The sequence below is a fragment of the Strigops habroptila genome, chromosome 5 (genome assembly GCF_004027225.2).
Source record: "Strigops habroptila isolate Jane chromosome 5, bStrHab1.2.pri, whole genome shotgun sequence".
Taxonomy (NCBI): Eukaryota; Metazoa; Chordata; class Aves; order Psittaciformes; family Psittacidae; genus Strigops; species Strigops habroptila.
The window spans coordinates 19,693,032-19,720,544 of NC_044281.2; the positions used below are offsets into that span (position 1 = coordinate 19,693,032).

Sequence of the window (27,513 nt, forward strand, 5' to 3'; positions counted from 1 at the left end):
GATGAATATACATTGTACAAAGCAGATCGTTGCATTCTTGCAACATAAGCCACTTCTCTAAGTCTTCTGTGCTGCATCCATATGTGGGATGTTTAGTACAATGGCTTCACTGTAATCACACAACTTTGGCACTCTGTTGGGAAAAAAAATTAAGAGAGCTACAAGAATTGCAGAAAGATCAAAGGTTGAAGCCAGGCACTAATGACCTAATAGGCAGAGGTCTAAAAGTCAGCAAACCCCCCCAACCCTGGAGGACAGCTCTTAGTACACTTGCTAATTTTGAATTACTGCAGCACCTCTGTTTCTCCTCGGCTCTCATTCTGCATTTTTGTAGATCTACAGATTCCCTTATTTCCTTATAATGTAAAAATTAGGATCCTTCGACTTTATTGTTTCTCACTCATTGCTCTTTTGCAATCATGCAGTGACCTCATCTGAGGCTTGCAGGAGCCTTCCAAAAAGCAATGTGAAACTGTGGCGTTTCAGCCAACAGCAGCTGACATTCCTAACAGCACCTCACTCAGCCTGGGAAGCAAGCTTATTGACCACTGATCACGGCTTCTCAGTTTGAACACTGACTACCAGCAACCAAACAAAACAACGAAGTCTTAGCAGCTAAACAAATAAATGCCAAAGAAAGTCTCTTGAACAGTTAAACTGAAGTGCTCATACAGCACAGAACTAAATATACATGCTACCACTATCTATTTTTAAGCTGTACGGGAAATAGCAAGCTATTATTTTCTGCTGCATAGCTTTTTCTGTAATATTTAGAAGTTAATGTTCTCTGTCTAATATAAAAGGTGTTAATGCTCACTGATAATAAGAACTGAGAGGTGGAAGATAAAGTTGTCATAGACTCTGGTTGTTCTCAGGATAGCACTAGAGTGTTTGAATGACCTCACCTGTAAGTTTCCTGAATGCTCCAATTTTGCAAAACAGACTCCTGATTTTCCAGACAGAAAAAAGAGTTTTGGAGAAATCACTGTTCTAAGTTGTTGTAGCTGAAGTAATTAATTATTTTACTATTGGCTTTAAGTCAAGCCACTGTTTTGCCTAGATATACGGACATATGCTGTAACATCTTTGGTTCCATTGCAATAACTAAGATGTATTTGAAGTAAACATCATTGATATGCACAAGAGAAAGGAGAAAAGTGATATATATATAAAATAGAGAAGAAACCATTTAATTTTATAAAAGGAACTTTTTCAATTAAAGTATTTGTAAAAACCATCACTCTCAAATAATGAAGAAGTACGTTTTGGAGGTATAAATCCAGGTAATCTATGTGTACTAGAGAGCTAGAAGTGGTATCAGCTAAGAAGGATAAAACTTCCTCTAAGGAATTTGGCAGATGTATCCCAGGTAGCTAAGAAAGAACAAGTTTAGAAAGTTTCTACTCCTTGTTGTGACTGGTGCTTAGTCAAAATTGGCAGTAGCTAAACACAGCAAGTATTAGTGAAAGTACTCAAGCTCAACAGCTAAGACAATATTACATCAAGTAGCACAAGGAAAAAGTTAAACATGCAGCCATCCACTCACACACACATCACTCTCAATCTCTTTAATGATTCAGCCAGTATTTAGCACTTAATCTGTGATAAGCAGTGTATAATCTTGCTGCACAATGGTGTAGCCTGTTATTTCTATAAGTCTTCTCCTCTCAGAAGTTTTACACAACTATGAAGCAGTGTTGTGGAAAGCATGCTGGCAGCAATACAAAGATCTCACTGATGTGAGAGCCAAAGCCTTTATTATAAACTGGGTGGTCAGGCTGCCAAGTAATGCTGTTTGTTAATGCTATGCATTACTAAACACTCTTTCTCTATGCATGATCTTTAAAGCTAATACTGTGTTTGATGGAGCAAAATGTAATAATAATAATATAAAATATTTGAAGTAATCCATAAATTGATAGCTATGCTCTACTATCCTAAGAAGTGATTCTACTCAAATGTAATTCCCAATTTACCATAGTCAGCGCTAGAGATACAAAACAAGTAGAACTGTTAGCACCTATCAAATCAAAATTTTCAAACCAGGTAGGGTCCAGATCTTTCCCTGGGAACACATCATAGAGATCACACTAGAGATCCATGACAGTGTATTGCTCTTGGTTTAATTTTCCTTTACCTTGGAAGAGGTCATAGCATTATGAGGCTACTGGGGATCAGCTACATCTCACACAATGCAGTACATTTTGCAGAAAACCAACAAGGGGGAGGAAAAGCCTGCACAACCATCACAAAGCCAGTAGGTTTCTTCACCTCCTTTCACCCATCCTTAATGTCCCCATAGCGCACAAGTCCCACTGGCTTTGCCCAGCTTGTCCCTATAGGCTCTGTGCCCTGCCAGGGTGGACATTGGAGCAGCTGGCCCACTGCAGAGCAGGCAGCGTGGTGCATAGCCCACTTCTGCAGCTGTTTTTGTGGAGTGGGAGGCTCTCCCATGGCTCCCACCCAGCCTATGCGTTCACCCAGGGCCAGAGGCAGCATGTCAGTGAGATGAGTGGCAGCAGGATGGGGTGCCAGTCACTGTGGCTGTACTCAGCTCACATACCCCCTACCCTAACTCCAGAGCTGAAAAAATACCTTTGCCAAAAACTATGCTGAACATGACACACAGACAGACCAACAAAACCATTTAAGGTCACATTTTCTGTATTCGACATGTTATACAAGAGCAGATTCAGAAATGGGGCAGAGGATGTAAGCTGTAGACCTTTATGCTATGTTCAGGATGATTTCCCAAAGTCTTACTCCCACAGAAGACCTGATGCTGGAACATTGGAAACATCCCAAGAAATTAAAAGGTTTTCAAGCTCAGGTAAAGTACTAATTTAGGAAACAAGCCAGGAGAGGAAGATTTTTAAGGTAACATTTATAAATCTACAGTGCAGCCAAGTGGACACAGATAGAAAGCACTTATCCATTAATCAGCTTGTCACAATAGTGATGTTTGTGCAAGAGATGCTGCCATGCTCCAGTGACACAGAGAAAATATGAACACACCAGACCCATCTGGGAACAATGTGCTTTTGAAGTTTCAGTTTCATGCAGAAAAAAACTCAAGGATTGCTCTTCTCCTTGTAAGAGTGCAAATACCTGATGGAAACAGGAAATTAGCCAGGGATGTTTCTCTTGATGAATGCTGTGTGCAGATTAAAGCCAAACACTACCTTCAGGCAACCTCCTGAAGGAACTGCATTAAGTCTGCAAATGGTTGCTATTCCCTCTGCAGATTCTGCAGAGGATTGCCTGAGGTTTACTGATATTACCCTTTATCACAGTTTAAAGCTGCTTGGCAAAACTGTTGAAACTGTTTTCCACATTTTTCATGAAGACTGTTGTGGTTTTTCAATCATCCATTTTCAATAGTGTATAATGGGAAGGAGGAAGGATGTAAAAGTATGGCCACTGTTAATGCAAAAGATATTTTTCTGCCAGGTTTCATAAGTATACAGCTGTACTTCTCACCTCCAAATACCATCACCAGGGAGAAAGACCAAGTTTCCAGAACCTCCTGTTAAAACAGTCAATGGAAACCCCGTATTTGTGTATGTGGACGAACTGAGTATTGTTATATATCATTGTGCAATTAAGCAACAGATATGATGTACATTTGTTTTCAAAATGTCATGTTATATTTAACTGCTTCCTTAACAATTCTCATGAAAATATGGCCTATCCTTATGGTAAAAAAAAATAACAGCATAAGAAAGGATGAATACAGCAATGAGAATTTAAGATTAATAGAATTTCAAGAGATCATCTTGAAATTCATCACTGAATTCCTGGCTTAACAACCGATGCTAAACTTGTGTTAAAGACAGTACACCAACTCCATCAGGTGAGCTGCTGTCAAAAAGGAAATGCATGAGAAGCAACAAGAAAACAGCTAGTTGTCAGACATGTCACCTGAAAAAAGGAAGGTCCAATTTATTTACCTCCCTATAATAGGCTTAAGTAACTGCCGGGCAGCACATCAGGCAAACAGGACAGAAGCTGGCACAGCAGCTTATTTACTTCCCTTCGCTAGCAGTTCACTGAGCAAATCATGCCAGTAATACATTTGTTGAAGCTTGGTATTTCTTTGAAGAACTGCTAATTATAATGCAAGGTTATTATTAAGTCTCTGCAGAGCTCTAAGAAACTTAACTAGTTAACTAGGTCATGCAAACCAGGGATCAACAATAACACATTTTCATCTTAAAGGCAGATACTCAGAACTTGCTAAATTATCCAATCCTCCCCAGAACAGTGAGGACACTTTTAGAATTCAGAAATACTTAGTGTCTTCTTCACACCTAACAAAAATGAAATTCAATAATAGTAACACAAGCTCTGTTTAACTTAACAGTGTTTATGCTTTATGTTTTATGCAATTAAAAACAAAACACATTGTTTCCCCACCCTGTTTGAGTGACAATAGTGCTCTCTCCTTCTCATTCCCCCTCCAGAGCAAGGTAAGTTTCATGGTCAACAGTACTCCCTTCTCCCCTCCTCAGCTCCCCGACCATTGATACAACAGAATTTAACGTTTACAGGTATGCTAGATGGCAGCACAGCTAGTTAGCAGTTAGAGAAATGCTTCCTGTCATACCTACTTTACCTTTCCAGAGTTTGCCAGGAAGGTCTGACTTCATTGCTGGATGAATGACGGGTGAAACACAGAACTCCCTTGTCCAGCAGGGGCTGGATTCTTCCTGCCAACACAGCTGCGCTGGCACAAACTCGGTGGAAATGTGCCACCTTCTGGAAGAAAGCTTTTTTCTTGACACCTTCCTACCTGTTTCTGCTCCTGAGTTTTGTCAAGACTGGACCAGCTAACACAGAGGCTAAGAACCTGGACAGGCAATGTTCCCTACCCTGTTTTTCTTTCCTCAAGTTGGCTGATGACATGGCACACATCTCTTCTGGACAGAGGTGACAACATCCAAATCCCTATTCTCACAGCAAGCTGGGTGCTGCTACATCTTAACAACAGCATCACTGCATTCCTGTGTTACACACACACAGAACCAGAAGAGCCATGCCAGCAATGCCAATGTAGGTAAAAGGCCTGGGCCCACATTTCTTATTGCTGTCTTTTCCTAACTATTTACAGGGCTAGATACACAGAATGAGATGTAGTAAGTGACCTGGACCCAGTAAGGCAGGAATGTCATCTCCTGCCTCATTCCCACTAGGGAATGAGGAAAGGAGAAAACTCATAACTTCTGGGCAGCTGGCACTCTCACCAAAAAATTACAGTAATTATTCCCCATTCCAGAAGAGTATGTGTATGCAGGAAGATAAAAGGAAGGCAGCAGCCAAGGGTACATAAAAAGTATTATGAAGCAAGCATGCAACCCCATATACTGTATGTCTGAAGGACAATTATTCTTCCAATATGTGCAGCCTCACATTGTTCAAGAGCAACTGTTCACAGTTCTTCAATTAGAGCGCAAAATCCCCTGCTGGTCAGGTAGCCTTTTCCAGTGCTGCAGTGCACTTAGTGATGCAGTTACTATTCCAGCACTAAGACCCATACAACAGGTTTCTTAATTAGAAGCAATGCAGGCTCCTTACAAAACCTGACTACTCCAAGTTCAACAGCCCAGCTGCCCATGCACCACATTGCCAGCTCACAGGTGTAGAGAGTGTACTGCAACTCCAGCCTTTCAGCTCCGGAAGCATTGTACAAATGTTGTGTACTTGGTGATCAGCTTTCATCACTGGATCACTTCACATCAGCAAACGTAAGAGCTGAAAGCCTAGGTCTGACTCAAGATTTGCAGTCTCTGGGTACATAAAAGTCCCATTGTTTTGAACAACTCCATCAGAGTTTTGTCTTTCATTTAAAGCTACTTCTGATGTCAGTGAACCAACTGATTAAGCAGGCAGTGGTAACAGTAGTATGAATCTTGCATATACTAAAGTGGATGATGGGATATGCCTCCTTTATAAAAATTCTTTCACGCTGGTCATGAAAACCGTAGATACAAAAAAAGCTAACTTGTGTTTTCACATAAAACACCCAAAAGGCATAGCTTGCTGGAAAAGAGAAAGCATTTGTCACCCCCCGAGCAATTTCAATAATAAAAGCATATACAATCATATAGATTTGGGTAGCATGTCTTCATAGACAAGAATAGACACAGTTTGTATGTTAACTCACTGCTGCACTCCAAGCTTACTGCTAGAGTAGTTCTTAGGAAAATTAGTTCACATTCATCAACCCCCAAGGAAACACCTCTAGGTGAAATGCCAGTCATCTGTTGTTTGCAGCATAATTACTGTAGTCATTTAGACAAGTCTGGTCTACAGAGCTATTTAAAATAGCATAGACAATCCAAGCCTGGAAGCTACCAGATAAACAACACTGCAGAATGCTGCTGGTATTGCAGCATTCAATTCAGTAAGAAAAGGTAAGTGTGCCACTGATACAAAAATGTAATTCACAGATCTTGCACTGCAGAAAGGACAATGAAAAGCAATGAGTTGCTCGGGGAAGTAGAGTTTTCTCCTCAGGCTTTCCCAGAGGGCTAAGTGGCCACATGCATATAAAAAAAGTATGAATGAGAATATATGTCTGTCTGTACCCGGCATACAAAGCTTCACTGCGTGGATTTCCAGGCTCAAGAGGCTACCCAAAATGTTATTTTTCCTCATGTCCAATACTATCTAACTTCAAAACACAGGCTGTGATTTTCAGAGATGCTGAAAATCTGAAACAACTGAATATAGTTGCTGTAGCTATAAAGAATTCCTAAGGATAACATCACTGCCATAGCCTGCATGTAACAGCATGATCTTGGACTCAGGAATCTGTTTTCACATAAAGTCCCAGCACTAATATATTGCTCCTTATGCTCTACATTTTCCCCTGCGTATATATCCTTGTGCAGCATCAGCCACAGTGTGGTTCATCACATAGGTCCATACAGAGTTTTGGGACACGTTTTCAGAAGCCAGGGTGTACGTTTTGTCATCATAGCTATTCTCTGCACCTGCTTTCTTCATGGGTACATTTATTTCACAGAATGCCTCCCTTCTGTTTCAATTAAACCACTTCCACAGCAGGTTACTCTAACAGCTCAAAAACACTGCTATTACTTTTACTTTCACACTTTAGTTTACTCAGTGCCACCGCCTTGTTCAAGCTCTTAAATAAGGATGTCCCTTTGCTTTCTTAGTCAACATGCACAGCAACTGTAGCAGACTTTTAAAAGTGGGTCAAAAATTAACTTTCTGAATAAATTCTCAGTCTAATTTGAGCGACCAAATTGCATTCACATGGAATGAATAATTGACTTAAAACCAAAAAATCTAATCTTGTTCATTCCCAATCTTTGGAAGCTAAGAGAACTCAGACCTAAAGCAAGCCAGCCAAGAAAACCATTCTTCTTTTCCTTTCTCCCTCCATCAGACCAGATGCTAATTGGTTGCCCTGTCAGTTAATAAGCATTGGGAATATGAATATGAATGCTAAACCTCCAACATGTAAAATATCCCACTTAAGAAATGTATCAAGCTTTGTACTACAGAATAAATAGCGTAACAGGATGCATCAACATGGAACAGTGGGGACATCCTGTGGCCACTTAGATTCTTTACACTTGAATGTTCCCATTATTATTTTTAATCCATTTGTTCAACCACTTCTGCAAATTAGATGCCAAGTCACTTAATAATGTAAGAGGGCCTGAAGGCAATAGAATTTGCTTAGCTAACTTCCCGCCTACCACTTTACGTAATTGCTTCTCAGCAGTTTCTGCGCTCTGCCTCAGTTTTCAATACCTTCACCAAGTTTCCAAGTTAAAAAAAGCTCAGAAGCTTGAGCTGGTCTAGGTGGCAACACTAACCCCTGATAGCCATGCATACAAGTCAAAAGAAACATTCAAATGCAATTTATTTAGATGTAGAACAATGTTCATAAAAGGCATGTGATTCTCCGATCTAGGCATTCTGCCAACGGGAAAAATACTATCAGATGAAATACATGTGTAAAGCACCTGCCAATATTGCAAGCTAAGCACAGGAAAATGAAAGGCCAGTAACTTGTGAATCTGAACACATTCCTTTCATCCCCTTCCCTCCAAGGAAGGAACAATTTCAGGATAGATATGTGTGCAGACTATGGGGTTGAGTGCTCCTCAGACAACTCACTGCCCAAAACTGCCTCTGTTTTCACACTTATGTGATGGACTTCAGCCATGTAGCTTGAGTAAAAGGTACCCAGCCAGTTTATGGGACAACTGTGACTTCACAAGTCAAAATCATCTCAGCTCGCTTCTGATCATGTTGATTTCACCACTTTTAAAAACAAAAAGCAAATGAACTTCAAGGACAATTATTTTTTTGTGGTTTGTATATATTTTCTCACTATGGAAAAGAAGGTTCTCTTTTAAATTTACATCTTCAATCAATTCACTGTCTGTATTTAAGCTGCCTACAAAGGCTAGGGATAGCAATGCTAAATCCTAGAGCATATATGCAAATGTTCCTATGAAGAGTCTCTGAAGTTTCCATGGCCCACAATTTAAGTCACTTTAGTGTGGCATTCCAGATGGAAATGCAGCCATCTAGGACTTGCCCCAAGTGTGTTGCAGCTGCATAATCCACTTAGGAGGCCTGTTCTTGAGCATATCTTCTTTAAAAGAAAAACATCCCATCCTTCCAACAAGACATTCATGTTTTCCAGCAGGAACAGACCTTGTCATTTGCCAGTCAGAGGAGGTGTCAGCTCAAGCAACATGCTGCAGGAGAAACTGCACTCCATGCCTCAGGCAGTTCATTCGCATTACAAATCAAAACTCGTCCAAGCACACTGAGGTGGAACAGCATTGTCCACTAAACTGAACCCAAACCTTTAAACTAAAACCAAAGCAGTCTTGGTTAGTCTGGTCTCTGTGTTGAACAGTTTGCTGAAACTGTGCTTAGACTGCACAGGTAAAGGTTATACAGATGTTACAATCAAGGCAAAAATAAGTCTGTTCTCCACTACCTGTGCAAAACAAGAGCTCATAATGATACAAATGATCAACTCGGCCTGAATCCGCTCCCACAAAATACGCCTCTCAGCTTCTCTCACACTTGTCATCTACAGTAGTATTAGAAATTACCTAATGATTCATCTTGAAAGTATTTTTCATGCATGCTCTTACTAAAGATTCCTTCCATCAAAATATTCACACACAAGACACTTTCAACAAAGATTTACCTGCGGACTGAACCCAAGTTTGCTCAAATCCACTATGAAGTGGGCTCAGAACCAACTGCTCTGGAGTGTATGCGTACCTGCAGCCACCAGTGGCCTGGTTTACATTATTTGAAACTATTCAAAAGATTACTGCCTAGCTGTTCTACCAATCCCCTTCTATAGAGAAAAGCATATAGCTTTTGTCAGTGCTGTTACTTGTGATACAGCTGGTAGAGAAAAAAAGATCCTGGAAATACAAGAGGTGGTCAGAACAGCCTGAAGGGCCCTACTTAAGCACTGGCTGGGATTTCACGTCCATAAAGGAGGCAAGAGGAACTGTTTGGGCATGCTCTGCTTTATTCCCAAAACCCATGTGCTGCACGTGGAGGATTGCTGCTCTATTGCCTTCACATTCTGTACACAAACCTTCCTTCTCCCTTCTCCCCACATTTGTAGTAATAATTAGACTCAAGGATGTGCTGCTATCAGACACTCACCCCAATGCATCAGGCTGTGCACTCCCTCAGTGTAGTAGAAGGAAAGAAATGAGAAACACCTGTGCTAAATAACCCCGGACTAATCCACTATTAAAAGTCGCAGTTTGTGCTCTGCTCTGCAAAAGTTTCTACTGAAGATTCCTCAGCAGCTCAGCACCTTTCCTCACTGAGAAAGACAATCTGAGGCCAAGTAATCTTAATAAACAACTCTGAAAGGATTTTGCACAGCCCGTGCTTCCTATCATGCTTGTATAAGCTGTTCACAACAAGGGGCTAAGAAAAGAAACCTTGGGGAGCCACACACAGGGGCATATTCTTCCCAGCAGAGTTTCGTGGGTTTTGGAATTAAGTAATCTGATGCACAGATGGATGAGGCAATAAACAGTTCTAGAGAGGAAAACGATAATGCTGGATTCTGAAACTAAGCACAGCAGGTAGCAAGCATCCGGATGGGTGTTGAAAAGACTCATACAATTCCCTAAAAGTTGATACGCTTAATCCCTCAGAAAAGGAAGATTTAATTGTTACCATTACTCCGGAGTATAATACCAGATCTCATAGGTACAATGCAAGCATAAACCCTCCTCGTGGCTTCATCTGGCATGTGATTTAAACGACCCTTCTATTTGGAAGACAAACGCTCAGGACTATACCATTCATTGTATCACCATAAATCCACTGGAAAGCATTTCCCACAGCCATGAGAAGAAACCTGTACTTCTTAATGTGCCACTGCAGTAGAGACTACTGTCCAACCACTTTTTTGCAACATTATCAGAAATAATGGGCCCATTTCCCAAGATTCACCACATTCCCACTGAAATAAATTAAATGGTTCAGGCAGATGTGGATCATAATGGATAAAATAATATTAACTACAGAGGATTAAAAATTAATCTCTTTCTGAATGCTGAGTGTGGTTCTCTTCAAGTTAAACTTGAGATAAAACATCATGGAATAGCTTGCTCTGTTGATCCCTAGGTTAAATCTATATCGTACATAAAGACTGAGTTTAAAGCATTTAAGCGCTTTCAGATTTTTGTCAGATTAAATCTGTTTTAGGAAGAGAGTAATAGAAATAATAGTTAATAAAAAAAATATATATATATCAAAACATACCGAGCAGGAGTTACTGTTGCCATTTCTATGGGTCATATATGACTGGCCTGTTAAGAAAAAAATTAACAAAAAGATTAATGCAAACTGGTCAGCTGGAGAGCTGGACCATCTTAAAGGCTGATGGTCCTTTCTTGTGTTCATACACACTGTGTTTAGTATACTCCATAAACAAAATATATCCACAGTCCTAGCAGCATGAAGATGATTCTAAGACAAAAAAAAAATCAACAACACCACAGCCAGCTCATTGTTTTGCAGCCTCTGGCAATAAGTGCTGTACATTTATATAAACCTCAATACCAAAACTTTTGAACACTGAACCGCTCTGCCATGAGAAGGCAAGCATCTTTCTCCCACGTGCAGCTGAATTACTATGGTCCATAAAATAAATATTTTGCACCACCCAAACATGCCTTCTCACTGGACATAAATAATAACACATGATCTATTACACCGAAACCAAGCAAGACTGCCAAATAGCGATAGTAGGTACACAAAACACTCCTCCTCTCCTCTGAGCTTTACCTCCTGCTCCAGTCTCCATGAGTCCTTTCTAATTACCCATCTGGACAACATTCGTAATTCCCAAAACAGAGACAAAAAAAGTGGAATTGAAATTGTTAACTCAACATGAGAACACAAAATCACATAAACATGGGGCAGCCTAATGCCATTATTCTTTTAAACTCCTCGCTAATACCAAGACTGATTCAGAGGAGTGTGTTTTAAAACATCCATGGTAATCGAGTTTTCTCTTACCTAGTACAACCCTTCCTCCTTCCTTCCTGCTGCCTGATGCCTTCCTTCCCTGCATCATAACCTGTTCACCTTCACAGCCTGGAGAGTCATGCCCTTACTTACACAAGTTGCTGTTTCAAACCACCACCTTACTCACAAGCAAAGTTCAAACAAATAATAATAAAATCAGATCTACAAGATCAACCATCTGAATGTATGCATAAGTAACTCCCCGGTGCTCATTCCAGCAGAGCCTGCAACTCCACACAGGCAAAACAACTGCAAGAACAAAGCCGTCCAAGCAGCTACCATGTGACAGTTCACTTAAATTCGTGAGCCCTGTGCTAACTTACGAGAAACAACTTGCATGCGAAAGATTATTCACATAAGCTGAAGTAAAAAAACCTATGCCATTTGCTTTTTGTGTAAATCACCATGCACATGCGTGGAGCTGTATAGCACTAAATTATTTATTCTAATTATTATTATTCTAAGGAAATTAAAAAAAACAAAAAACACAAACACCTTTGCTACATAACGAAACAAATTTCAGAGAAAGTCATTTGTATTAAGTCTTCAACGAGATAACATACGGTGACATGTCCTTTCTCCTTTGTATTTTACATGCTTCAAAATGTGACTAACGAAGAGCAGCCGACTGCCCTGATCTCTGCTGCCCATCACTACACGCTGCCTGCCCCTGTCCTTCTCCCCCGTGCTAGTCAGGGCTAAAATGGTCGCACAAAGACCTCACTTGGGGCACCAGTAAGCTCAGACTGCGGATTTTATAAACCAGCTTTCTTTTGCGTTGAATACTAGCTATGCCTGAGAGGCAGCAGCACCCGAGCCCACAGGTACAGCCGCCGTGCCCTCTCCGTAACCGCCGTGCGCTTTCCCGGCCCAGCCCCAGGACCCCGCGGGCTCCGCTTGCCCCGGCACGGCCAGGCGCCAGCTACCGGCGCCAGGTCCCGCCGGTGTCCCCCGGGTTCTCGGCACGTCGCTTCTTGCGGAGGCTGTTCCCGGGCCCAGCACGCCGCCTCCCGCCGCCCCGCTCCCGGGACCACCTACCACCGCCGGCGGCGCGGGGGCCCGGCCCGGCCCCGCTCACCTTCGCCCGGCGCCCTGCGGAGCGCCGCCGCCCCGCCGGGCACAGACCAACGGGCTCCAGCCGCGCCCCGCTTCAAAGCGACCGCAGCGGGGCTGCGGCCGGGGCGAGGCCGCCCAGCGGCGGGGGCGGGACCCCCGGTACCGGCACCTGCGGCGGGAGGGAATGACCCCCCCCTCCCCAAACACACGCACACACACACACAGCCGGGCGGCGGCGAGCGCGAGGAGGGGTCCTGAGGGGGCACGCGCTGGGGGCTCGCGGGGGGGGGGGAAGCACGCGCGGGGCACGCGCGCCTTTCGGCACACACACCCCCCCCCCCAGTGCGGCGGGACGGGCGGGAGAAACAGAATGTGAAACTCCACATCGGCCCTGGAGCCGCTTCCCCGAGGCCCTGGCACACCGCGACGGCTGCCCACTGTGCCCCCTAGGGCTGCCCCCGGCAGAGGGCAGCGCCGCCGCGCCCGCCCGACAGCCGCCCCGTCGACCGGCGCCGTTCTTGGTGCAGCCGCCCGCCGCCCGGGACACGGCAGGGGACGGGCGGCTGCTGGGGGGTGCCTGGCACTGCCGGTCCCGCAACAACGCGCCGTTACCGGCTGCCGCGTGGAGGGACGCCCCGTGGGTGCCGCCGCCAGCAGCTGCTGTGTGAAATACATGAGTGTGCACCCCACGGAGTGTCGCCTCTCCGCGCGTAACATCGCGGAGGTTTCGCAGGAAAGGGCTGCCACCCTATCACGGAGAGAGGGGTGCTGCTGTCCCGCGGTGTGGCCGCTCCCCCGGGGCCAGGACAGCCGTGAAGGACCTCCGAACAGGGTTCCCATATCTCTGCTTGTCTCTTGCCGTCCTACCGGCGCCCGCCGCGCCCGCGAGGGGATGCCGCTCACGGCGGGACGGAACCGCGGGCCTCCGGGCGGGGGTACACACCGGGCACAGCGCGGCAAGAGCGGCCGGACTGAGCGCTCGCCGGTGAGGATCGGACCGCCCTGTCGGACCACGCCGGCCAGGGGCGGAGAGGGGCGGTGGTAAGCGCCATACGACGGGGACGGGGACGGGGACGGGGACGGGGACGGGGACGGTCCGTGGCACCGCGCGGCCCTGCTCAGGGCGCGACCCCGCGGCTCTTCGTGCCTGCGCCCGGCGCCGCTCCCGTCCCGCGCCCTGCGAACCCGCGGGGATACGGCGCGGCCGGGCATCCCATTGGCTGTTGCTAGGTGACGTGCGCCGCGCCACGTGACCGGTGTTAAATGCCGTCCCGGCGGCGCGCGGCGCCGCAGAGCCCGTCCCGCTGGCGGCGGCGGGAGCGCGGTTGGCCGCCCCGGCCCGGCCTGGCCCCGCGGGCGCGGAGAGCAGCGCAGCGCAGCGCAACGCAACGCGGCGAGTATGGTGGCGCGGCCCTGACCCCCTCTGCCCCGTGGGGACGGCCCCGGGACGGCGGCGGCCCGTGCCCCGGCGGGCGGGGGCGCGGGATGACCGGGGTGCTGGAGAGCCTGGTGCCGGACATGCACGCCAGCCAGATCTCCGCCGGCAGCTACCAGCACGGCGGCCTGCACAAGCCGCAGGAGTCCCCCACGCTGCCCGTCTCCACGGCCACCGACAGCAGCTACTACACCAACCAGCAGCACGGGGCGGCAGGCGGGCCGCCCTACGGCCCGGTGGGCTCCTACCCCTACGCGGGCGGCGGCACCGCCCCTTACTCAGCCAAGGCCGGCTACGACCTGGGCTACGCGGGCGCCTACGGCTCCTACGGGCCCTACGGCAGCAGGGCCTCTCCGGCCAACAACGACTCCGGTACGTCCAAGACCCGGGGCAGGTCTGGGGACCTGACGGGAGCCGGGCGGCCACTGCAGGCCCGGCGATGAGACGGTCGGGGCCCGGGACGCGGGGTGGACCGGGAGGGCGCTCGTCCCCGGCGGGCACCCTCGACGGGGCGGGTGGTAATGCCGCGTTGCGGGCAGGGCTCGAGGCGGCGCGGGTGCCTTTCCTCACCGGGGCCACCGTTTCTGCCGCAGCAGAGAAGGAAGACTGCGAGCCGGAGATCAGGATCGTGAACGGGAAGCCGAAGAAAGTGCGGAAGCCCCGAACCATCTACTCCAGCTTCCAGCTGGCAGCTCTGCAGCGTCGCTTCCAGAAAACCCAGTACCTCGCCCTGCCCGAGAGAGCAGAGCTGGCGGCCTCCCTCGGCCTCACCCAGACCCAGGTAGGACTCTCCCGCCGCGGGGTGCCCCGCCACTCGTCCTCCGCGGGATCGGATGAGGCCGGTTGGGGGGGGTGTGGAGGCGGCCGCGCCGCCGAGGCAGCGCCGGGACTGCCCGGGGCTGCGAAAGCTGCTGCTGCCTGCCCCGCCGCGGGCGGCCCCGGCGCCGGGGCGCCCCGGCGAGGCTGCGGCCGCCTGACGCCCCTCTTACCCTCAGGTGAAGATCTGGTTTCAGAACCGCCGCTCCAAGTTCAAGAAGATGTGGAAGAGCGGCGAGATCCCGGCGGAGCCGCCCCCCCGCCGCAGCTCCTCGCCGCCGCCCCCCGCCTCGCCCCCCACCTGGGACTTCGCTCCTCACCCGCGCACGGCGGGCGGCACCGCCAGCCCCAGCCCCGCGGCAGCCTTCCTCGGGAGCTACTCGTGGTACCCGCCGGCTCCCGGCGGCCCGGGACACCTGCCGGCGGCCGCTCCCCTGCCGCAGCCGGCGCAGCCTCCGCACCCCCACGGGGGCAGCGGTATCTTCTAGACGCCGCAGAGACTTTAGCCCGCGGGGCTACCGAGCTGCAGCACTGGTGTTTAGGTGAAGCCTTGCTCCTGCCGTCCCGGCGGAGAGGAACCGCTCCGCGCCCCATCCGTTGCGCCGCCGGCGGCGGACCCCATGTGCGCTCGGCCCCGCGGGGTCCGCCCTCCCGCCGCCAAAATGACCATGCTGCGGAACAAGCACCCAGCTCCCCTCCTGCTGTCCTCCTTCCTCCTCCCCGGCTTCTCCATCCAACCGGTGCAGAACTTTGGTTAACTTTATTTTTTATTTTTTTAAAGTTGATAGGTGCCTTTGCGGATAACCTCACTTTGATGTTGGGGATTAAAGAATAAAATGTTGAAAAAAAAAAAAGATAAATAATTTTTATATGTAGATTTAAAACAAGAGCCTCCCGTGGATAAGTTATCCTTTTTAGCCGTGATCGGAACCGTCCGGTGAGGGGGCCCGGTCGCAGGCGGCGGTTCAGGGGGGGCTTCCGCCCGCGCTGTGCCTCCGGGTGAGTTTCATGACCCGATGCGGCCTCCCCGGGGTGGGCGCCGAGCCCACCCCTCCGCTCAACTCCCCCCATCACCGGCAACCCAGCCATTGGCCCTGCCCCTGCGCCGTTTGATGTCTAGAGTCGTGAAAGAAAAAGAAAAAAGAAAAAAAAAAGGGGGGGGGGGTATTTTTGGTTATTTATTATGGAGAACTGAAACAATCTTTAATGTTTCTTTTACAATAAGCAGAGATTATTTAAATAAATTATTGTTTCCATGGTGCCCGCGCTGAGTTTCTTTGGGGATGGGGGAGGTTGGTGTGTCGATCCGGACCCTGGCGCTCACTGCGGGGGTGAAAAGCTGCGAACCCTCTACCCCCTCCCCACCGCAATTGTTGCCACAAGCCGGCGACCGCCCCGCTTCTTCCTCCCCTCTCCTTTCCCGTCTACAGTAAAATCTCGCCCCTGACAGTCTTCTCGGCGAGGCCATGAATCACTCAGCGCTGCCTGCAGCAGCCCAGAGCCGCCCCCCGCGCCTGCTGGCGCCAGCCACATTTCGCCCGGGACTGGCTCCTGCCGCCTCCCAGCCGGGCCGGAGGGGTTTGGGGCAGGGCCGTGTCCGGGGACTGGAGTACTCCCGCAGCCGGTTCCTGGCCGCAGCCCTGCCCCGGGGAAATTTCGCCTCTCCCCCGCCGCCGGTAGCACCCAGCCCGGGAGCCCGCGTGGGAGCTTTGCTTGGGCCAGAGCTGGTGGTTGCCGCCGAGCCCCTCTTGTGGCCCTTCCAATGCTGGAGGCACCGGCTGGGCCTCTACCGAGATGTGCTCCTGGAGGGCCGGACCCCCCAGTATGTACTCTGGGATGTGGCCCTCCAGGCTTCACCCTTCATAGCTGAACCCCTCTGGGATGTACTCTCCGAGGGCTGGATCCCTCCAGGCTGCACCCCCTCTAAGTTGCACCTCTCTGGGATGGAGAGGGCTGACCTCTCCAGAACGTTAGCCCTCTAGGAGAATCCATACCCCTCCCTGCATTCCTCCAGGCTGAGCCCTTTTCTAGACTGCATCCCTCCAGTCTGCTTTCCTCGGGACGTGCCCCGCACGCACACCTGTAACCCTGAGGGGTGTGAAACTCTGCACCCCTGGAGGTTCCGGTGGCTGGAAGAAGGGAGCTGGGAGGGGAGTGTCTGCCCCTTGTCGCCCCGAGGGTCCCGCCAGCCTGGGAGGGTGCGGGGGGAGAGGGACCGATGCGGAGAATCCCGTTGCAGACAAGATGATGAAGAGGCCCAGGCCAGCTCGCCCGGGGCAGGGAATGCGCAGCCCGGCCACGAGTCTGCCGACAGGCTTTGGCATAAGGAGCCCGGGCGGGGCCGGGGAAGGTGCGGGGAGGGCACAGGGGACACGCCGGAGTTGGGGGCCGGGTGGGCGGATTGCTCCTGAGAGCTTGGGAAAAGCTGGGGGGCGAGGAGGGGGGGGGCAGAGGGGCGAAGGAGGAGTGAGGAAAAGAGAGGAAGAGGGGGGTGGAGGACGAAAGAGGCGGCCGCAAATGAGGCGAGAGGAGGGAGCGGGAGAGACAAAGGGGAAAGCGGCAGCTGCCCGCCAGCCCCGGCATTGCCCCGGCGGCGCGGACGAAGAGGAGAGCCCGGAGCCGCCCGGGAAACAGCGGCGCCGGCCCGTCCCGCACCTTTTCCCTCCGCCACTCCCTCCCCGGCGGCCGCGGAGACACACCGCGGCACCGGCCTCGGTCGCTCGGTTCGGCCAGGGGGAAGGAGCTGCGGGCGGCGAAGCGGGGGAAGCAGCAGGCACCGCTGGGGCGGTGGGCACGGAGAGGGCTGTGTAGGGAAAGGCATCGGGGCCGCCTCCAGAGACAGGGGCACGCGTGGCGAGGAGCCCCCGGCCCCGCGGACTGGCAGGGGCTGTGCTCCCGTCAGCGTGCCGTGCCTCCGGAGAGAGGTATATGTGTGTGCAGGGTGTCTGGGACCCCCCTCTGCCAAATGACAAGTTTTGCTAAACCTCTCATCCGGGATGCAAGAGAAAACTGTGACATGGCCAAGACGGGAACAGCAAACCCCCACCCCCCGCCACCCCGCCCCGTTGTTTCTACAGGCGCTTCTCTCTGCTAAATAAAGCTCCCCCCAAACACCTGCTCCGCGTCCCTCCGCCGCCTCCCCGCCGTCCCTCCTCGCCCAGGGACTCCGGCCCGGTGCAGCGGAGCGGTGCGGAGCGTGGCGCGGCCCCATGGGGTCGGGGAGGATGCCGACAGCGGCGGGGGGGATCCCGGGGCAGGGGGACGCTTGTCAGCGGTCCGGGAGCGGAACACCCCGCCCCGGGACGGGGGAGACCGCGGCCCGCCCCCGTTGCCCTCCGCGCTCTCCTTCTCCTGTTTGGTTACATATTATTTTGTTACTTATTTATTAGTATTTATTTGCTGCCCGCTAGCAGCGGCTCTCCCTGGGCTGCCCGCACCTGGTGTCTATGTGCGTGAGGCTTTTCGAGCTTCACCCCGCAGCATCCTTGCAGCTTCCGCGGCCCTTCCAGGCGCCTCATTTCTCCCGCCGCTCGCGGGGGCTCGGGATGCGGCTCACAGCGCGCGGACGGGATGCACACCCGCGCGCCGTACCTCCAGGTGCACACGCATTGGTCTGTGCGTGTTTGTAATCTGCTTTCACATGCTCTTTTTTCCTGTCCGGTAGGACGGGGCAGGCACCGCTGTGAGCCAAGAGCTCCCGCTCAAGGCGGCAGCTACGCGGGGCTCGGCCGCCCGGAGCTGGGACGAGCAGCCGAGGGGCGAGAGTGCATCCCCAGCACTCCAGGAAGGGTTGGGGGCGGGTGAGACTGGGCCGATTCCGCCCCACGTCCCAGGGCCACCGCCCTCCTCTCCCCCCCCCGTCGGGCCCGGCCCCAGACACGGGCGGCTGAGGGGGGCCGGTCCCGGGGGGCGACCGGGGTAAGCGAGGGCTCCGCGGGCAGCCCTGGCCGGGGGGGGGGCCGGGCCGGCAGCCACCGGGCGAGGGGCACCCGGTGCCTCCCGGCTCACGGGCGGGGCCGGCCGGGCTTGTGCCGTGGGTAGGCAATTTACTCATTTGCCCGGTGAAAAGAAAAAGCACGAGAAATTAAATTAAAGCGGCTCTGGCAAAAGGAGTTATTTGAGGCATGAATGTCTCCCCTAAAGCTGCAGCAATCATGTGGCATTAGACACTTCCGGAATCCTATAGCCAACTTGAAAAATCCCAGACCCCTTTTTTCCCTAATTTTTGCTCTGATCTGTAATTTTATCCACATTTGCACTAGTTTGAGCATTCTGGCTCTCCCATCTGAAAGCCTGCAATTACTATATAATTCTTCGCAATTTCACATGTCCTAATATGGACTGTAATTTTTGCGCAAGACAATTTCCTGCTATTTCAAGCATCAACATTGTCAAAGTTGTATGTACATAATAAATGGGAATATCAATGCATAGTTTTTAGCATAACATCTTGACTCCTCGATAATTATATCCGTTCGGAGCCTACGCAGAATTAGCCTGAATTGCATGGTAACTGCTGCTGCTTTAAAATTTTTAAAAATTACTCATAATTTTCCCAAAGATTACCAAGATCTCGAGTGCACAATGTCATCAGCGTAATGAAGAGTAAACATTTATGCTAATAATCTGCAATTTTTTTCATCAGCTATAAAGACAGAGGCTATATAGCAGAAAATTTCAGTCATATTCTGCAAGAGCAGAGCTGCAAAAAGGCTGCTGCGCTCTCTCAGAGGCATGTGCATCTCTGGGGGATCTCGATCCACATTTGCACTCTCAGGATATTATTATTGTGATCGGCTTCTTCTTTTTTTTTTTTTTTTCCCCTTCTCTCTTTTCCTTTCTCTCCCCTTTCTTTCTCCCTCCCCGATCCTCTCCCCCTGCCTCTCTCACACTCTCTCGCTCCTGTAACTTTCGTAGCAAAAAGCCGCGTTCGGTCCTTTGGTGTGTTGTAAAGCAAAGACTTGTGCCCAGAGCCTCAGGGACTGAGGCGGCAGGTAAGGGGGGCGACACAGGGGGTACGCGAGGGAGCGCACGGGACGCGACGTGGACGGGTGCCCCGCGCGGGCCGCGGAAGAGGGGGTAAACCAACTGGCACCGGCTCCGCCGGCCCCGGCTCCCGCAAAACTTCCCGCCGGCGGCGCCGGGGCGAGGGGAGGGAGCGGGGCGCCGGGCCGGGCGTCGGGGATGCCGCGCCCGGAGCAGCGCCGAGCCGCGGAGCGCGGCGCGGGCAGAGCGGCGCCGGGGCGGAGCGGGGACATTCGCCGCCCGGGGCTTCCGCGGGGCCGGGGGCTGCCGCCGCCCCGCCGCGATCGTTTTCGGTGGTGGTTCCGCGGTGTACGTTTGGCCGTTCCTTGCGAAGGAGAGCGTTACTGCCCGGTTCCCAGGCAGGAGCCGGGCGGTGGGCAGGGACGGGGGGGCACCGGCGCCGGGGGGGGCACATGGCACTTTTTCACCGGCGGGAGCGGGGCAGGCGTGCGGCGGCGGGGGAGCGGAGCAGAGAGGAGCGGAGCGGGCGGTGGCGGGGATTTCTTGTCCCTCTCTGTCAAACGAAGGGAGCAGACTCCGAACGCAGGAGGGCTCGGGCTCTGATATTTGATTTTTTTTCCCCCCTCTAGTTTCAGGGGCCGCTCTGTGCTCTGCAATTAGATTGACACATGTACAACATCCCCAGCCATTCAAGGGGGTTCGCAGGGACACTCCAAGGGGATTTTTTTTCTTTTTCCTTTTTCTTTTTGGGTGGAAGATATTAAAGAGGTATCTGTTGTTTGGCAATTTTGCTAAGTCTGTCTTCATTACTTCAACATTGTGCATTTGCTAATTTGGAAGCCCCTTCCTATTGACAGCTCTGCTCCATACACCTGCAAGCAATTTGCAGAGCTCCAATATAGGAGAATTGCAGAGATGGCAGCTCGCACCTATTTTATGTTTTTTTTTTCCTTCGCTTTTCTCAATGCACAGCAAATTTGGCTTTCAGTGCGTTATCTCTTTTGTTAATGCAAAAAGATTCCCTGGGCGAAAAAATTGCTCATAATTACCAGAGAGATGGGGAAACTGCATTAGAATAAATAAACCTGAAATTACTGTAATTATGTTGTGTTTGATGGGCTCGGCTTGTAATCAAGAAGAGAATACAGTGAAATGATGCTGACCCTCTTGGGTTTGCAGCTGTACGCGCACTTTGGGGTCTTTTTTTGCAAAAAAGAGTCATTTTGATCATCATTAAGCTGTGTGTAACCTATTTCAGAAGTGTTTGAAAATGAGGGGCACTTTTTTTTTTCTCCCCAACAAGGAAAAAATATATCCCAAAATTACATTTTGCCATTTACAGGCTCATCCGTAGGGTTTTGTTTGCGGGGTGACAATTGTTAAAGGTATAATATTCGAAATCAGGACTTAATCATTGTAATGAGGTATTGTTTCAATATAAGCACCTTTGGATTATTCATAGTTTAATTAATATCCTCATTATGAAAATCTTCGAATCAGATATTTGATGAACTACTTGTCAGCAACAAGGCAGAATTAATTAGGCCTGTATTGAGATTAACATTTTCAAATGTACAATTATAATAGCCTCTAACTCAAGACCGCCTCGCTGAGAGAAAACTAATAATTTCTCTATTTGAACTGTTAGCAAGACGTTATTGAATTAGGGAAAGCCAATATATCTTTAAAGCGCTCCGAGCTGCTTGACCACCCCGTTCCTGTCCGGTCAAAGCCGCTCGGTCTCTGGCTGCAGACGCCGCGGAAGCTGCGCGGGTCCCTGGTGCACGGCGGGGCCGCGGAGCCGCTCCCGCTCCGCTCGGGGCTGCGGGGTGCTCGGTACCGGGCTGGGGCCGTGGCATCGCAGGAAATGCAGCCCCGGGAAGTGTTTTCGCTGCCGAAACTCCTCTGGCCGCCGCGCCGCATTTGCGCGCCCGAGAGGATGCTGCGCTGCCTCGCATCGGCCGCGTGCCGGCTCCGCGCCCTGGGCAGCGGGTGCGGGATTCAGGGCGGGCGTGGGTTGCCCTCGCCGGGTTACACACTCCGCGGAACCTGCGCGCTGGACCGCGACCGGCTCCCGCTTCGCTCCGCAGCGCTTCACCCCCAGTAGCGGCTGCGGGCTGGGCCCGGGGAGCAGGCATGGCTGAGCCCGGCGCTGGGGTACCCGCGGCGGCACCGGGGCGGCTCCGCTGCCGAGAGGATGAGCGGCCCTGCTGTCGCAGCCTGTGCTGTGGTCGTCCCGTCCCGCCCGCGCCCGCCTCCCGGCCCAGGAGCTGTTCCCGGCTCCTCCGCGGAGGGTCCCGCGGCCCATCGCGACGGTCGCCGTCGGCTGGCTGGGCCCGACCGGGCACACTCGGGGACCGGCTGCGCGGCCCGGGGCGGCCGCCCCCTTCCCCCGCCTCGCCTCCCGGTTATGGCCACTGCCGTCCCGCCGCGGAGCGCGGAGCCTGGCCCGGGCCACCACACAGGGAGCACGCGTGTCTCTTTTTCCAAACCATAATTTTACTGTCTCAAAGAAACTTTATAACTTATGTACAAAGATTTGTGTGGTTTTCGGTTTTGTTTTTGTTTTCTTTCCTTCCCCAAATACAAAGCAATAAGTTAACATTCTTAATATAAAACTAAACTTTGACATATAGAACACTAAACACAGCCGAGCTCAGTTTATCACATCTTCCGAGTTTCACAAGTAAAATGTCAAGATCTCAGTACACAAAGCATCATGTTTTACAGCCACACGAAAAGGAACAGAAATAATAATAATAATTAAAAAAAGGCTAAATTTGTGCAACATGTTTACATAATAATAATATTAATAATAATAATAATGAATAAAATATGTACAGCGAGTAGCTCCTGCACGTCGGTTTGTGCATTTAGACTTCGGGCCATCTTTGCGCGGAGAAGCCTGGCCGGGGCTGCGCGGAGCTGCGCGGGTGCGCCCGCCCGCCCAGCGGGACACCAGCCCCCCCCCCCCCCCGCCGTCGCCTCCCTCGGGGCTCTCGTTCCGTCCTCCGCGCCTTGCTTCACATCGGCACCGCGCTCGGCAGCTGCTGCGGCTCCACTTCCGAGCACCAAACAACGCGCACGTATTCCCTTTGTTAAATACGCGAGAGATGCAAATCACTGGGCGCCAACCCCTCCACAACAGCGAAGTAGAAAAGTTATTGTAAAAGTTAAAAATCGCGCCTTCTTTCGAGGTGGTTTATTGGGGTTGGGGGGGGGGCCGGGGGCCGAGTGTGGTTTTGTTTGAAGTAAACAGTGCGTCCGTCCGAGCAGTGCACTCAGCGAGCTGAGTTTGTTTCTGGCGCTCTCATAGTGGTAATTTAAATCAATAAATAAAACCCCTGTCTTCCCCTTTTAACAACAACAAAAAATATACAGATGGAGAGTGAAAGGTACAGAAAACTTCGAGGGAAAGAAGCTCTGGACATTGTACAACTTCCTCCCCTCTTGCAATTGAAGAGACCGTCAGATCGGAGTAGCAAATAAATGACCTACATTTCAACAGACACAGACAGACAGACAGGACAGAGGAGAGGGCTTCCCCCCCTCCCCCCAAACATCTTTTTCCGATTGTCCCACAAAGCCGCGGCCGCCGCTCGCGGTGCTCCCGGGCTGGTGCGCGGTCGGTGCCCGGGGCCGCCCGGCAGCTGTCAGCGCTGGGAACCGGCCGCATCGCAGCTGTGCGCTCCCGCACCGGGCTGCGGGGCAGCGTCCCGGCGGCTGGACGGGCAAGAGACCTCCTGCTTGGTTGTTCGCTTGGGTTTCCTTTGTGGTTTTGTCCTCTCTCTCTTTCTCCCTGTTATTTTTTTTTTTCCTCATTTTCCCCCCTTTCCTTTTATTTTTTTCTTAATTTCTCTCTATTTTAAATTTTTTTAAATTATTTTTTTCCGTAATGATTTTGATTCTTTTCGGGGCCGATGGTGCTTGCGGCAGGGGAAAACGCGTTTATAATCACATCAGCTGCGGCTGCTGCATAGCTTCTTGGTGGGCCGAAGGATACCACGACGTGTAGCTGGGGATGTAGGTGCCCGGGGTCCCCGATGAGGCCTTACCGGAGGCGGAGGTGGTATTCCACACCGGGGGCACTGGTGGTGAGCTGCCGGAGAGAGCCCTGCCGTTGGTCAAGGCGCTGCTCTCCAGGGCGGCCCCTCCTTGCTTCATCAGCTTCTTGAATTTGGAGCGCTTGTTCTGAAACCAAATCTTCACCTGCGAACGGGAATGGGCCAGGGCTCAGCATCCCTCGGTATGGTCCAGCATCCCTCCACCCCCTTCCCTGCCGGGGTCCAACGGACCCTGCGCCCGGCGGCCCCCCGGGTTCTCTCCCTTATTCCCCGGTGGCTGCTGTGCCCGTTGCCATTTCGTGATGCTAAACCACCCGGTAAGACCCTCCCGCCCGCCCCGTAGCGGAGGAGCAGCCGGTGCCGGGGAGGCCCCGCGGGGGCCTTTGCGGCACCGTCTGCTCCTCCGCGTCGGGGCGGGCGTCGAGTCGGGCCCTGTTGTGACCCGTCTGCATCACGCGTGGGGACAGGGAGAGGACACGGGAGAGGGGCCATCACTATCGGAGCTATACCTGGGTCTGGGTGAGTCCCAGAGATGCTGCGAGCTCGGCTCTTTCGGGCAGAGCCAGGTACTGAGTTTGCTGGAACCTCCTGTTCAAAGCCTGTAGCTGCAAACTGGAATAAATAGTCCTGGGTTTGCGGATTTTTTTCCCTTTCCCATTAAAGCGAACTTCCCCTCCTTCTACCACAGTGCTTTTCTCGGATTCGGCCCCTACAAACAACAAGCGATGCAGAATAAATAATAATAATAATAATGGCAGCAATAGTAATAATAGCAGTAGCAGCAGCAGCAATAGTAACAATAACAGCAGCAACATCAACAACAACAATAATGAGAAAGAAGAAAAGTGAAGCTCGAGTAACGCTAACAAAGGCTCCGGGCGATTATGGCAGCCCAGGCTTCTTCCCAGAGAAAGTTTGCTATTTTTACAGGCTGCAGTTTAGGTTTAATTACCCTTAATTGCATACATTGTTTATAGCGCTACGCAATAAATAATTACGAAGACTAATACGTGCACATCTGGGTTGATTTCTTTTCCAGCCAGGCATTGTGTGCTCTGTGTACTGCTCCCCTGTGATCCTCAGCCTCTCCTCACTAACATTTTGTAATTTAATTTCATTTCCCCCCCCCGATAGATTTTTTTTTTTTTTAAATATACGAGCACACTCCCTCCCTCTTTGCCTTCCCTCCCCTCCTGCCCCCCCTCCCCAAAGCCGAGTGCACCTACCTGTCTCCTCTAACCGGGTCTGAGTCAGGCTGGAGCTGTTGGGGTAGGACTGCACTGAACTGATGTAGGGGTTGCTGGAGTGGCTGCTGACCGAGTTCACATAGGGGTAGCCCAGCGGTCGGGAGAAGGACGAAGCTGTGCTGTACGAGCTGTCAGGCTGAGAGTGGCCCGCGGAGTGTAAACAGTGCATGGAATAGTGTCCGTGGGACATGGGAGAAGGAGACATTTGCTGGCTGGGCGGCCCAAACTCCATAAAGACAGCCTTCCCTGAGACGGGGCTATTTAGACTCTCTGGCATGGTAGTCATGGTCATTTCTTGTCGCTTGGTCTGTGTGTGTGTTCTCTCTTCAGCTTGCCTTTTTGGGGTCTGTTGTGTTTCTCAGGACAGGAAAGAACCCAATTTAAGCGGAACAGGGTTTTTCACTTTCCATTCATAAGAAAATGGAGTTTGTCTCTTTGAAAAGTCTAAGCATGATGCTGTAGATCTACACAAACTCGCCTAAAAGCTTTGACTCAGCCAAGCCTATGAATATTCATGAGCTGGCGGAGCTGATTGGTCCGCCGTCTTGCATAATCGCTTTGGATTGGTCCAAGGCGCTCGGGGCTCGCCCGGACCCCGGTGAGCACGGAGAGCCGGGATGCCAGCGCCGCGCGTCCCCGCGTGCCGGCCGCACGCCCCGACGGTACCGCCGGCTCGCCTCGCCTCGGCTCGGCTCGGCTCCGCTCGGCGGCCTCCGCTACGACGGCTCCCCGGCCCCGCTCCCCGGCCGGCCCCGCGACCGGAGCCACTTGGGCTCCCCGTTCCCACCGCGGGCCGCCCGTTCCCGCCGGCGGTGGCTGACGGCGCCCAGCCGGAGGTCGGCAGGAGGCAGCGTGCCGCCCTCTGCCCTTCTCCTCCGCCCCTCACGGCGCAGGCGGCGCGGAGAGAACGGCAGCCGCGCTCCGCCGGCCCCGGCGGGCTGCGGGCCCACCGTGCGGGACCCGCAGACAAAGCGGTCAGCCCCTTTCCTGCCCGGCCGCGCAGGCTCCGCGGGCGCGCAGGGGCTTTCCGCCCCCGCTGAGCGCAGCCCGGTTGTTGCCGTTATTGTCCTTAAAGGGAAAAAAAAGATAAAAAATCCAAGGAAACAAAAATCGCCCTGACCGGCCAAACGGCGCATTTGAGCTTAAAATGAAAACTTCCGCGTGCGCGAGCGGTAAATGAGGTGGGACTTGGGAGATCCTCCCCAGAAAGCCCACGATGAATCCCAAATTACTTTGTTAGATAATTAGAAAGTGTTGATAATTATTTCTTTCATAATTCAGCGGTGTGACTGTAACAGGAAAATGATCTTGTGAAAGTTCACACGTGCAGATGTATTAGTTACTGATTCATTTGATTAAATGCTAGTCTCAAGTGCTCTGATCCACAGCTGAAGGCGGCCCCATTAGCATAACACTGATGTTTAATTTTCATACGCATAATTAGCCATATATTTAACACTAATAGCAACATGCAGCCTTCCAGCATTAAACAGCCTGGGATTTGATCTGGCCTGGGCTGAACTTTCCCGGTTACACCTAGGCTGTCTAGGGTGCGCAGTTATCACGGCACCGCATCTATGTAATCAAGCGCGTTTTGGCAAACGGAGAACACCAATAAAAGGGAACATTCAAAACAAATCGCGGAGCTCATGCCGCTCGAGGCGGCAGTCCCGGCCTGCCTTCCACCGCCACCGGGGCTGGGACATCCTGGCAGCGCCCGCACACCGAGCTCGGGCTCCACCGGGCAGCGCCGGCCCTTGAAGCAACCGTCTCAGGGCTGCGCTAAACCCGACAAGACCGAGCCCCTCCGCTCCTGTTTTTTTTTTTTCCCCCCTTTCATTAGCGCTCTGTCGGTTTAATTGCCCATTTCCTAACGCCTCTTTTACTTCCTCTCCCCCTCCTTTTGTTTCCTTTTTTTTTCTTTTCCCCCGCTTGCGATGCAAAGTTCATTCTCACAAAGCGGCCGCGGCTCGGAGCGGGAAGGGGCGGTAGCGGTGTGTCCCTACACGGACCCCTCCGGCAGCCGGCTCTGCCTCCCGGCCATGTAAGTGACCACCCGCGGCGGGTCTGCGCGTTCTCCGAGGGGGGACGGGGCGCCCCGGCAGCTCCGGCGCCTCCACCGGCCTCGGGCCCGGCGGCTGCGGGGAGGGGAGGCTGCTCCGTGCGCGCCGGGTCTGCCGCCACCTCCTCCAGTTATCCGGGAGCTGGCAAGTCCCGGGGCGAACCACAATCCGCCGGCCCCGCCAAAACCCCGCGGACCGGACGGCGCGGCTCTGCTCACACCCGTCCTCCGTGCAACGCCGGCTTCGGCGGGCGCGGAGGGGCCGTGAGACGCCCC

General features: G+C 52.0%; 3 protein-coding genes across 4 annotated transcripts in view; 1 reads left to right on the top strand and 2 right to left on the bottom strand.

Moving 5' to 3' along the window:
* The window catches only part of ITGA6 (integrin subunit alpha 6), a 134,063-nt gene extending 121,335 nt beyond the window's left edge, over positions 1–12,728 (bottom strand). The window contains exons 1-2 of the mRNA XM_030488688.1: positions 12,650–12,728; positions 10,804–10,850 (exon numbers count right to left, since the gene is read on the bottom strand). The gene's annotated coding sequence lies outside the window, so the exon portion shown is untranslated. The remainder of the gene's footprint in view (positions 1–10,803; positions 10,851–12,649) is intronic.
* Positions 12,729–13,898: 1,170 nt separating this feature from the next.
* Positions 13,899–16,139, top strand: DLX2 (distal-less homeobox 2). Of its 2 annotated transcripts, none has more exons than XM_030488692.1 (3): positions 13,899–14,434; positions 14,659–14,843; positions 15,058–16,139. In XM_030488692.1, the coding sequence occupies exons 1-3, from the start codon at positions 14,113–14,115 to the stop codon at positions 15,364–15,366; spliced, it is 816 nt and encodes a 271-aa protein (XP_030344552.1). In that variant the 5' UTR covers positions 13,899–14,112; the 3' UTR covers positions 15,367–16,139. The 2 variants fall into 2 exon arrangements, with proteins under 2 accessions (XP_030344552.1, XP_030344551.1); XM_030488691.1 differs by having other exon boundaries at positions 13,916–14,434; positions 14,656–14,843.
* A 6,204-nt stretch (positions 16,140–22,343) lies between these two features.
* DLX1 (distal-less homeobox 1) lies at positions 22,344–27,174 on the bottom strand. The gene is made up of 3 exons (XM_030487192.1): positions 25,155–27,174; positions 24,438–24,637; positions 22,344–24,073 (listed from the first exon to the last, which is right to left on the bottom strand). Exons 1-3 carry the CDS (start codon positions 25,465–25,467, stop codon positions 23,819–23,821), a joined length of 768 nt encoding a protein of 255 aa, XP_030343052.1. The 5' UTR covers positions 25,468–27,174; the 3' UTR covers positions 22,344–23,818.
* Positions 27,175–27,513: the final 339 nt, after the last annotated feature.

What these genes read in the sequence shown, in the direction of transcription:
- DLX2 (XM_030488691.1), top strand. Translation starts at nt 14,113, where the DNA reads ATGACCGGGGTGCTGGAGAGCCTGGTGCCGGACATGCACGCCAGCCAG. An exon ending in TCCGGCCAACAACGACTCCG is followed by an intron (nt 14,435 to 14,655) that starts GTACGTCCAAGA and finishes TTTCTGCCGCAG; the next exon opens with CAGAGAAGGAAGACTGCGAG. An exon ending in TCGGCCTCACCCAGACCCAG is followed by an intron (nt 14,844 to 15,057) that starts GTAGGACTCTCC and finishes TCTTACCCTCAG; the next exon opens with GTGAAGATCTGGTTTCAGAA.
- DLX1 (XM_030487192.1), bottom strand. Translation starts at nt 25,467, where the DNA reads ATGACCATGACTACCATGCCAGAGAGTCTAAATAGCCCCGTCTCAGGG. An exon ending in GACCCGGTTAGAGGAGACAG is followed by an intron (nt 24,638 to 25,154) that starts GTAGGTGCACTC and finishes TGTTGTTTGTAG; the next exon opens with GGGCCGAATCCGAGAAAAGC. An exon ending in TGGGACTCACCCAGACCCAG is followed by an intron (nt 24,074 to 24,437) that starts GTATAGCTCCGA and finishes TCCCGTTCGCAG; the next exon opens with GTGAAGATTTGGTTTCAGAA.